At 48.4% G+C, this 11,976-nt stretch overlaps 1 protein-coding gene across 11 annotated transcripts in view; it reads left to right on the top strand.

The window, feature by feature from the left end:
• Window positions 1-11,976, top strand: part of rapgef6 (Rap guanine nucleotide exchange factor (GEF) 6) — a 336,552-nt gene that overhangs the window by 285,607 nt on the left and 38,969 nt on the right. For 2 of the 11 annotated variants that reach the window (XM_068735026.1, XM_068735025.1), the window contains exon 1: window positions 796-1,578. The exons of the other annotated variants lie outside the window; for them this stretch is intronic. In XM_068735026.1, coding sequence (XP_068591127.1) covers window positions 1,273-1,578 — 306 coding nt within the window. In that variant the 5' untranslated portion in view covers window positions 796-1,272. Of the gene's footprint in view, window positions 1-795; window positions 1,579-11,976 lie in introns of those variants that run through there. 11 annotated transcript variants of the gene reach the window in all.

The raw sequence follows: 11,976 nt of genomic DNA, 5'->3' as shown, positions 1-11,976 counted from the left end.
GGCGTTCAGCTCATTTATCTGGGATCGTCTGATCCGCGTCTGCCGCGCAGCAAATCCTCCAGACGGGGAAAACCCATTATCACGTCGTCTGTTGTGTCGCGGGTTCACATTCAACCAGCGTCTGTCTTTGTATCTGATAGGGGCTCTGTGATTTATGCTTCCCCCCCCCCCTCCTCCTCCTCCTCCTCCTCCTCCTCCTCCTCCTCCTCTTCCTCCCCTCTTTTTTTGTGATTTATGCGGCACGCTCACAAAGAGGAGGGGGTTGCCTCGATACACTCGGCTTTATGTTACCAGCAGATCAATAAAGATGCTCTCTCTCTCTCTCTCTTTCTCTCTCTCTCTCTCTCTCTCTCTCTCCATCTCTCTCTCTCTCCATCTCACTCTCTCTCGTCCACATCTGCTCAGCAGCCAATCCATCTAATGCAGTTTCCCTCCGCTTGATCTCGCGTCATTCCACGCCACCTCCCATCCTCTCTCTCTCTCTCTCTCTCTCTCTCCCCCCCTCCCTCCCTCTCTCTCGCTGCACAGGTGATGTCATTCTTTTTTCGGCTGGATTCTCCTCCCTTCTCCCTCCTCCCCTACCTCCCTTCCTCACTCTCTGCTCGGTTCCCCCCGTTAGCAGCTGTGCTCTCTCTCTCTCTCTCCGCGGCGCAGCGTCCTATCCGGCGGTGGCTTCTCGCTCCGAAAAGGGCGGGAGGGAGAGGAAGGAGAACGCCGGCGTGAAGGTGCGAGCGCCTAACGGGGCTGAAGAGAAGGGGGGGGGGGGGGGGGGAGCTTGAAACAGCTTTTTTTTTTTGTTAAAAGGGAAGTGAGGATCTGCCGGGCCGTGGAGCTGCACCTCCGGAGCTCCGTAGGGAGGTAAAGAGTTGCAAAGAGGAGTTTGACGGACGGAGACGGTGAGCGGCGAGGAGAGGAGCGCTGCAGGCGGCTGATCCAGACTGTTCAGAGGACTTTAAAGCCCGGCGAGAGGCTTCATCCCTGGGGGCTGCAGATGCACGGACGAGCCCCCCTCTCTTCTTTTTAAATCCATCGGTCGCTCATCTACTGAGGAGAGGAACCTCTGTTCCTCTCAGGAGGGAGAGACTCCCCGAGTTTCTACATTGAACTTCAGACAGAACTGTCTTCGGATGTTTTTATCTTAACGCCATTTTCCTGCTCCGGGACCATTTTTAAAAAAAATATTCTGCAGATTTTACATTTCAGGAGTGTTTTTAAAGCTTCTTCTGTTGCAGTTCCTCTGAATGCATCGGTAGCAGAGAGGAAGCTTGACGTATGAATGGATCTCCTTTGACTTTAAGTCTCTTCTACACACACACAGACACACACACACACACACACACACACACACACACACACACACCTCCTATTCAACGTTTTTTAAATCCATCCTCATCGCCGTCAGCTCTCCTCTTCTTACTTATTTTTATTTTTTCTTCTTCGTCTGTCGGTGAACGAGGGGGAAACTTCCCCCCCTCGCTAACACACACACACACACACACACACCCCCTCCTCTCCCGTGGAAAAATGGCTTTCCTGGTCCGTTGCTATGCCAACTGCTTGCAGCCGTGGTCCTCCAAAGTAAGCGATGTCGTAATCCCTTTTTCTGGCCAGAGCCTCTGGTTTAGGATGCTGCTGTGTGTGTGTGTGTGTGTGTGTGTGTGTGTGTGTGTGTGTGTGTGTGTGTGTGTGTGTGTGTGTGTGTGTGTGTGTGTGTGTGTGTGTGTGTGTGTGTGTGTGTGTGAGAGAGAGAGAGATAGGGTGGGGATGAGAGAAAATGAGCTTGATTTATATGCAAATGAGGAATATTTAATGTGTGTTTAGAAAGGCTTCTTCCTTTTCATTGGATTTTTAACCGATATCCAGAACAGCTGCTAACGGTCCCTTCGCTGTGAGGGAGGATGCATTTTAAAAAAACTACAAAAATCACCAGCACAGCACTGTACGTGTGTGTGTGTGTGTGTGTGTGTGTGTGTGTGTGTGTGTGTGTGTGTGTGTGTGTGTGTGTGTGTGTGTGTGTGTGTGTGTGTGTGTGTGTGTGTGTGTGTTTAGTGAAGGTGAAACCTGACACAGTCTACTGACCTGGACGCTGAAGTGCTTTGATGTAACGGAGACGGAGCAGATTTTGCACCATCTTTTTTTTTTTTGTGTGTGTGTGTGTGATTCCTGTAGCACCACTCCTTCCTCGCCGCTCTACAGAACACCTTCAGGAAGCCCCGCTGTGGCCGTGGATCCTGTTCTCACTTTAGTTTTTGACACAGATTGCAGGCGACGGCGACGACAGGTCGCGATATTAGCTGGTGAGATTGATAATCGCAGCGATCTGGATGCTCACAGCTGAGCTGGAGGACATAATGAGGTGTCATTCGGGACTCGGGGCGGTGATTAATAACCATTAACGTGTCACTAAGCGGTTGTTTTGGCAGTCCACCGTTCTGTGCAGTGAAGCGTCGTTTTAACCATGATGCACTTTGTTTTCCCTTGTATCCGTCAGAAGGGATTACTTTTTCAGTACCGAGTACCGACCGCCGGTCGATCCTCTGTCACTCAGACGGTGCTTTTCCTCACTTCATAACACAAAATACGAGCAAATAAATACATAAATATACATTCACTGAATTGTGATTTATTACAAAATTAAAAAAGCGTTCGCCAGCAAATTAACTCGCAGTGTAAAACCTTTTGAACGCGGTTAAGAACTTCAACAGGTGCATAGTTCCAGTGCATGCCGTGAGGGTGTAGAGATTCCGGTATCGGCCCGGTGTCCCACCCGTCGGTGTCGCTGCATCTCTAATCTGTCGGTTTCTATACGTGTAATCCACCTGATCTGTCTAATCTGGTGGCTGGCGATGCCGATGGTGTAATTACCAGTTTGACGTCGTGGGTTTAGTCACGGTAATCCCTCAGAGTCAGCCGTGAAAGCGGCCGCAGAGCATCAGACCTGACTTTAAGTCTCTGATGGATTCTCGTTTCCTTGTCGGCTCATCGGTCGTCCCGCCGGATTTGATTTGGGAATCCTGTGAGTCTCTTTGGGAGCTCCAGTCTGGGGAGCTGAAAGCCAATAGATACGTTTGTCTTCATCGTGTGTCTTCATCGTGTGTGTGTGTGTGTGTGTGTGTGTGTGTGTGTGTGTGTGTGTGTGTGTGTGTGAGATAATTGTCTCTCTGGAGATGAAAGGGGATGAAGTGAGAAGATGTTCGGTTTAAGATTACATCTTAAATACCTAAATTATGCATTTCTCTTCTTGTGAGATTGTCTGATGTCACTGCTGCTGAATGAAACGATACATTAACAGATATTATTATTATTATTATTATTATTATTATTATAGATAAACAGACGTTTTGGGGACCATCAATTAACAAATTGTGACCAAGATTTGTACTGAGCAGGACATTTTATGATTGTTTTCATTCTAGATGAATCTCCAGATCACCTTTTTATTAGTAAATCTGGGATTATTTAGTCCCGTTCCAATGTCCTTTATTTTGTCTTATTTCATTCGGTTATGAGTCCGAACTCCAACATGATTTATTCTAATGATCAAATGAGACAAAGAAAGAGAGGAAATCCTCCCAGCGCTGTCGATTTGGTATTTTTGCTTTAAAAAAAAATACCTTTTTAAGAGGAATTAAAAGTAGGATTTGGTGGCATCTAGTGGTGAGGTTGCGGATCTGCTCGCCCCGCCCCCTTTAAGCCTGCAGCAACGTCGCGATTTCTCTCTCGACCTCTGCCTTCTTGAGGAGCAGTGAAATAAAGACGGCGGCCTTCAGACAGCGTAAATATGTGAAAGGAGCCAATGTTTAGTTTGTCCCTTCTGAGCTACTGTAGAAAAAAACATGGCAGTGCAACATGACGGGCTTTATTTGTCACTTGCCGGCTTTGATCTTCCGTAGTAGTTAAAGATTTACAACAACTTCAGCGCTTTAGCTCCACTTTAGCTCCCAACCAGAAGTTTAGAGCAACTTGGACAACTTTTCCTTCATGGTTTGCTCTCGCTCCGGTCTCTCCGGCCGGTATTCCCGGGCCTCACCTTTGCTGCTGCTGCTCCATCCTCAGTCCCAGTATGAAGTCCTCCGTTAATTGGTCTGCGTCTGTGATGAGAACCACCTTTTCGCTAAAAGGTTAATTAATTTTCCCGACTTCCTGCCATTAGGCGACGTGCTCTCCGTCTGTAGGTACGGTAGCAATTAAAAAAAGAAGGCCGCGGATCGGGTTTGGGAGGGGTGAGGAGCGTCCACAGAGGGATTTTAACTCTCTGAAAAGGTTTTTCTTTTGGGGGGGGGGATTCATTCTGAGATCTTAAGGAAGGAGGGGATGAGGAGAGGAGGAGAGACGAAGAGACGAAGAGCCGTCCCGCTGCGAGTGAGAGGAAAGTTCTGAATCGTCTCATTGCCTTCCTGCTCAGAATGTCAGCCAATTACTTTCTAGAAGTCTCGTTTGATAGTCTTTGGCTGTACGTTGGAAGGATTTCCATTTATCACATCTCCCACCAGTCAGAAGGCCTGATTAGCTTTTTATTTATTTGTATTGCGGTCTGACATCTAAAATGGTGGACTCACCGCTGGAGATCTAAGAGAGGGCAGATCTCCAGAAGCATCATCCAGCGTGCCGTCGTTCGGGTTTCGCCTGGATCACTTGGTTTTTACGTCTCTGCAGGGAGTCCGCTGCTGCCAGCAGGCTTTTCTTTTACTGCCTTGTTTACTACAGACCTGGACAGTAACCGTCCCGGATGAACCGCTGTGGAAAAGCAAACCGTTTAGGCACCTTTTTTTTTTTAATGTCGCTGTAACTTACAGGGAGTCGACCGTGTTCGCCGTGGCGTCGTCCCGATCGGTTCGCGAAGCCTTCGAGCGTTGGCCGTCGGCCATCTTGGTTTCTGACCGAGTCTCGACTGTGTGGATGGAAAGTTGTGGACGCTCTGAGATCAGTTGTGAGGTCTGCACTTATTAATAAACAACACAGAGCTTTACAAAAGGGAGGTCTGCTCCTGCTAGAGGAGCGTCTTTAGGAGCGTTTCCACCTCTTTTATTGTTTTGTTGTGTTGTGTTTATGGACGGACTGTCCCTTTAAATCACGTCCCGTTCGTCCCGGTGGGACTCGACCTCAGTCCACGCCCCCGCTGCTGGAGGACTTGTCAAAATGTTCCGCTGCAGAACCCTCTGACCCTCCCTGCTGCCTACACTGGACCTGTTTCTCTCTTTCTTTCTTTACCTTCCGTCTTCCTCTTTCCTTCCCTTCCCGTAGGAGACTCTCCTCTCCTCTCTCTTTGCCCCATCTATTATTTAAGCATCAATAATGGGGCCCGTTGTTGTTGTTGTTGTTGTTGTTGCCAGCCTGATGCTGCTGCTGCTGCTGTTGCCGCCCTGCTGCGCCGTATCCTCACTCATCTGCTGCTTCCTGCCTTTATAAGTCACACCAGCTCCTTCTGAAACCATCTGCATCCTCACGCGTCCAACCTTTGCTCTCTGTTTATGCACCAAACGTAGCGCATTAGCCTTCCAGATGCCTTGCGTTTCCTTTTCCCCGCCCGTCTCCGAAGCTGCTCCGCGGCGTTGAGCAACAGCGAACTTCAGTTGCATCTAAAAGTTGATTTAAAGTCGGCGACTTGCACTGATTTTGAGCTCATTTACTCACGTTTTTTTATTCAGGTGTGCGATTCCTCCTTCATATTTGCAATGAACACCGGTCCTTTATAGAATAGATACGCTTAACGGGAGAATAATTGTAAGAGTTCTGCACACGTCCCGGGCAGAGAGCAGCAGGTCCAGACTCGGGTTGACCCGGGCTGCTGCTTCCCCTCAGCAATCAGTGGGCCTTTCCTGAACATTGGCCTCATCAGTGTGTGTGTGTGTGTGTGTGTGTGTGTGTGTGTGTGTGTGTGTGTGTGTGTGTGGCCTTCATGCTGCGCTGAATAGTAATGGATCTGTGGAGGCGTTTGGGATGAGGGGAGTCAGCGCCAAGCCAGGTCAGACAGATGGACAGGTAGAAGAACAAAGCTGGCACGTCCAAATAAGTCCCACTCACACCCTGCATTATGGTCTGTGTGACTCTAAATGGAGCATAATGTACTAAATGAACATCATGCTGTGTTGAAGAAGACTGTAAACTAGAGATTGAGACCATAAACTCATGTTTACAATGTTTACTTGGGGAATAAATCAAGAGAGAAGTAGAGTCATTTTAGACTAGACTTCTATACGACCAGAGGAGTCGCCCCCTGGTGGACACTAGAGAGAATGCAGCTTTAAGGGACTTTAACTGTCCGGAGGTCGCCGCCTCTTTTATTGGGTGCAAAGTAAATTGAAATGAGGGAATACATTTGAAAGTAGACTGATCTTCTGTTAGCTAGATGCTATATTTGAGTCAAGCTACAGTTGCTAGCCTGCCACTCGTCGTCACATCAGATAGCACCAGAGAGCTGCATTAAGCCTCTGTTGAGATTCATTATTCCACACTTCAGAGTATTGACCCCCTTTTTGTCTCAGCGCCGTGGCCTCGTGCCCGGGGCGGCGTCTGATTTAGGAACCGAAGGCCCACGCTCCAGATAACGCCTCCAGTAATTACCACAACCGACGCCATCAATCCAAAGATCAAAAGAAACCATCGCATCAGATACCGTAACGCTACGCACAAGTCAAACAAAGCTAAAGGAAGTGAAATCCTACTTCATGAGGGTCAATAAAGCTGCACAATAAAAGTATTCAGTTTCCAGCATCTTGATGATATTTGGTTTACGCGGACCAGGGCCTCTTAACGCCGGCCTCGGCAGATTTACTCTGACCTCGAAGGACCACAAGACGGGCCCGACTGACGGGGTGTCAAGGCGATGTGGCCTTTGAGCCCAGAGAGATGGGGGGAGGAGGAGGAGGGGTAAGAGCATGAGGAGAGAGAGACAAAGAGAGAGAGAGAGAGAGAGAGAGAGAGAGAGAGAGGCAACAATAGAGAGACAGAGGGCTTTTAGCATGAGGTCTAGGATATCATATGCACAGGAAGTTGGGGCGATAGAGATCGATGTGGGTTGCATTAGGCCCGGCCGTGCCCAGCTAACCTCCCCCCCCCCCCCCCACCCCCCCAATAACTCATAAATCACGATTCAATCCTTCCAAACAAAAACATGCTTGGTTGCTGAAACCCGTGTGCATCTCTTAGATAAAAGATCCCGTTGTAATTCTGGAAATTTAGGAAATATTACTGAAGAATAACAGAACAGAATAGAACAGAGCAGAACAGAACAGAACAGAACTTTTTTTTGATCAATAACAATTAGAGCTGGGCAATAATTCAATATGATAATTTGTCATCTTTTTATTTTAATTATCATATATCATAGAAATCATACGTCGACAAATCGTGACACACTTGGTCCGGCTCGTCCAAATTGATAACGTCAACAACGTACTAACTAAATATGAACGTGTTCAGTCAAACTATTGTCTTAATAGATTACTACTATTTGTTTCCATGTATGTAACATAGTCAGCTAGCTTATAGCTAAAAATGCACATAACCCTTAAAAATGTCATGACGATGACAACCCTACTGACCCACTGTCAGCTGGTAGAAACGGCCCCCACTCATCGAGTAGTTCACCACACTTCACCTTCTGATGCGGTGCTGGACTATGAATGCATGTCAGTGGGTAGAGCGGCACAGAAGAGCCAGTGTGATCTACTGTCAGCTACGATAGGCTGGAGTGAAGAGTCCACTCAGGAGCATTAGCACGGCCGGGCTGCTCGACACTACCGGGCCAAATGGACTGAAAGTGAGGCTGCTCAGTGTGGAGATGCACTCTAGCCTTTGTGCGCACCCGCACACACGCACACACACACACACACACACACACACACACACACACACACACACACACACCGGCCCTCTGCAGTGGTCGTGAGATGATACACACACTTTGCATACAAGTGCACATTCATTACTCCCCCTCACTTTATGAATGCAGACTCCTCCTACCAGAGCTGCAACACACACACACACACACACACACACACACACACACACACACACACATCTTTGTACTGATATTTCAACCACCCATAGTCCCCCCCCCCCCCCAATTTCTCTGGCTGCCATTATCTCACTGATATTGATCCACGCCTGTACAACCAGAGAGCCTTTACTGGATAATTTTCAAGGGCATTTATAAATACACCGATATCGCTCTGTGGGTGTTTGAGAGAGAGAGAGAGAGACAGAGAGAGAGAGAGAGAGAGAGAGAGAGAGAGAACAAAGGCTATCGGGCGTGAAGAGGGTCTGTCGGTCAGTTCGCCGTTGCCAAAATCCTGATTAAATATTCTTTGTTTAGACGCACAATATTGTGACAAGCCAACCTCTAAAGCAATCAAAATATCTTCAGTGAAGAGAAAAAACATTTTTTAATATATATTTTTATTAAACCACATTTCCACGATGAATATTCATCGACACACTGGTATTCAACACGAAAGCGTTGAGGCAGCTCTGAACATTCACACCGATAATGAATCCACACCGTGTTTCATCTAAGCTGTTTGCTCCAACGTGCTTTTTTTTTTGTTCAGGAGAAATAATAAAAAAAAAAAAAAATGGCCGATACATTTTTGGGACGTTCAGGAAGCAAAGTTAATTTCCTGTCCGGGCCGGCGGTGCTGAAATCGTAGCGAGCTCCGTCTGGGCGGAGGTGAGCGGAGGCCAACATTAACAAAAACATCACGGGAGAACCAAAAGGTGGGGCCGCCCCTCCACCCGGCCTCCGGGTCGACCTGTAGGGGTGCCAGTGTGTGTGTGTGTGTGTGTGTGTGTGTGTGTGTGTGTGTGTGTGTACACACAAGTAGTGTTGTCAGTATTAAAGCCAAGTGTTCAGTCTTCCCTCCTGTATCCGGCAGACCTGACCGTGGCCCATCTTCCTCAGGGACCCAGACATAGACGCCTCGCAGCTTCCTGTAACACACACACACACACACACACACACACACACACAGACAAACATAGAACAAAAGAAAGAGTTGATTGTGTACAAACCCACACACACACACACACACACACACACACCCGGTAGAACATTTCACCTTGTTTTATTCCGTTTGTCCGTCTGTGTTTTGGCAGAAAAGAAGAAGAACAATGAGGAGAGAAAGGACAAAATAAATCCCATTTTATCAACCACACTTTTACAGAAAACATTTATTGACTTTATCTGTCATCTAAACACTGTTTGGCAGTAACTACGGGTTACCTGCTGCCACACACACACACACACACACACACACACACACACACACACACACGATAACAACTGGAAGGAATTTCCTCTGAAGGCTGTAATAACTCCAGTCCTCCAGAGGAGAATACTTGACTGTGCAGGGGTGCTGACCCGTGCTAATTACCGTATTCACTGTGGAAGCAGCACACTGAATGAGTGCTGAGGACTGACTGGGACGAACGAGCATGCGGCCAATTTCAAGCTTTTACTCACCGAGGACATCCAGGCGGGCGTAGTTCATGTTGTTTATGTTCATGTTGGGGGGGTTGAGTACAGGTCTGAAGACCCTTCCACACCAAGGCCGTGTCCACACTACAAATGTTGTGCTACGTTTACACTGAGCGTCCACATTATGTAGGCCGAGCATCGAGCATCGAAAACGGAGTTTAGAAATGCTCCTGAGGACGGAGAGAGGGAGAGACAGGGAGAGGGAGAGAGAGAGAGAGAGAGAGAGAGAGGGAGAGAGAGAGAGAGAGAGAGAGATAAAGAGGGAGAGAGAGGGAGAGGGAGAGGGAGGGAGAGAGAGAGGGAGGGAGAGGGAGGGAGAGAGAGAGAGGGAGAGGGAGGGAGAGAGAGAGAGGGGGAGAGGGAGGGAGAGAGACAGAGAGAGAGGGAGGGAGAGAGAGAGAGGGAGAGGGAGGGAGAGAGACAGAGAGAGAGGGAGAGGGAGGGAGAGAGAGAGAGGGGGAGAGGGAGGGAGAGAGGGAGGGAGAGAGAGAGAGGGAGAGGGAGAGGGAGGGAGAGACAGACAGAGAGAGAGAGAGAGAGAGAGAGGGGGACAGAGACAGAGGGACAGAGAGAGACCTGCAGTGTGTAACTAACGTTAAGTCTGAAAAATAAAACTTCAAAAACTTTCCACAAACTGTATCTAGATTTTAGAGAAGATCTTAAGTATCAAACACGTACTTAAGATCTTTAAAGACTATTTTATTACTCGACAAAATATGACAATCTACTTCCTGTTTACATGGGCGCGTGCCCAGTGGACCTGAAGAGTCATGTGATGTTCGTGTGATGTTCGTGTTCAGGCGTGTTAGTCTGGACGGAGATGGTTTCCGTAGTCTGGACGTGGCCCAACAAGTCTTTATGGTTTTTATTATCCATCATCCGACACAAAGCGGAGATGGTTTTGGAAAAGCTCCGAACGCTTTGGCTGAGTCGCCTCTATTGTTCAGGCCGTGCGTCTCTCTCCTCTCTGCAGCCCTCTCCTGAAGTCATCACTCTCAGACAACCGGGGCAAAAGTCAGCGGCCCTTTGGTGACGTTCAGCGTCCCCCGTCTGTCACAATGCTGGCACGGCCAAGTGAGGGACACAAGTGAGGGACACAAGTGAGGGACACTGCCAACTAATAGGCTGCTGATCCGGCGTAGAAGCCTGCCAGCCCGCTGTCTGTCCAGACTCAGGACTATCCGTCCAGTGATGGTTGAAGCTCACAGACTCTGTCCACTGTGCAGCATTATCAGGGTTATAACAGGGTTCAGGTGTGAGTGTTCAACCACTGTGTGTAGCGCTAGTCTGCACATGTGCAGTACAGATCAGGAAGTGAGTGACGTGTTGTTGCCGTCGCATCATTTATCAGCTAAATAAGCTGATGAATGATGTGATGATGTTTCTGTCCATGCACCACCCACCCTCTCTGTCTCTCTCTCTCTCTCTCTCTCTCTCTCTCTCTCTCTCTCTCTCTCTGTCTCTATCTATCTATCTATCTATCTGTCTGTCTGTCTGTCTGTCTGTCTGTCTGTCTGTCTCTCTCTCTCCCCTTCTCTCTCTCTCCCCATTCTCTCTCTCTCTCTCCCCTTCCCTTTCTCTCTCTCTCTCTCTCTCTCTCTCTCTCCTTCCCTGTCTCTCTCTCTCTGTCTCTCTCTCTCTCTCTTTCTCTCCCCTTTTCTCTCTCGCTTCCCTTTCTCTCTCTCTCTCCCCTTCTCTCTTTTTCCCCGTTCTCTCTCTTTCCCCGTTCTCTCTCTCTCTCTCCCCTTCCCTTTCGCTCTCTCTCTCTCTGTCTCTCTCTCTCTCTCTCTCTCTCTCTCTCTCTCTCTCTCTCTCTCTCCTTCCCTTTCTCTGCCTTTGCAGTTGTCACCTCCAATTCTATCCTCAATTCATTACGTCTCCCCTTTCCCCAGCTGGCGCACACACACACACACACACACACACACACACACACACACACACACACACACACACACACACACACACTGCCCTGGTGTAGTCTGGACTGAGGTAGAATTGGATTCTTAAGAGAAGACTTTTTATCTTCATCTTTTCCCTCCCTTTCACTTCACCGTCATTCCACCTCTCGCTGTCAGTCCTATCTTTATTATACACACACACACACACACACACACACACACACACACACACACACACACACACACACACTCACACACTCTCCAATCTCAATCATACGCTGCACTCTTGCCTCCCTCACCGTCTCCTCTTCCACTCTCTCCGTCTCTCCATATATTCACTCCGGGTCCCGTCTCCATCATCCTGTCTCCCCTCACTCTGTCTTAATTCAACAGTCTGTGGACTTGCCAGTAATGGAGTGGATGCTGTCGTTTGACTGAATGAAGCCCACAGTTCACATGCTCTGTCTGCGTTTATGAAGGCACAACTGTCTATGAGTGTGTGTGTGCGCATGTTTCTTCCTCTCCATATGTGTGTGTGTGTGTTTCCCGATCACAGTCCTCCTCTTACGACATCAGACCGAGCCGAGAGAGGCCTCCATT

Source organism: Cebidichthys violaceus, unplaced genomic scaffold, assembly GCF_023349555.1.
Source record: "Cebidichthys violaceus isolate CVI_PGR_0920_01 unplaced genomic scaffold, fCebVio1.0.p SCAF_69, whole genome shotgun sequence".
Taxonomy (NCBI): domain Eukaryota; kingdom Metazoa; phylum Chordata; class Actinopteri; order Perciformes; family Stichaeidae; genus Cebidichthys; species Cebidichthys violaceus.
Note: the sequence above shows the minus strand (reverse complement) of the source record. Positions and strands in the feature narration are given on the sequence as shown.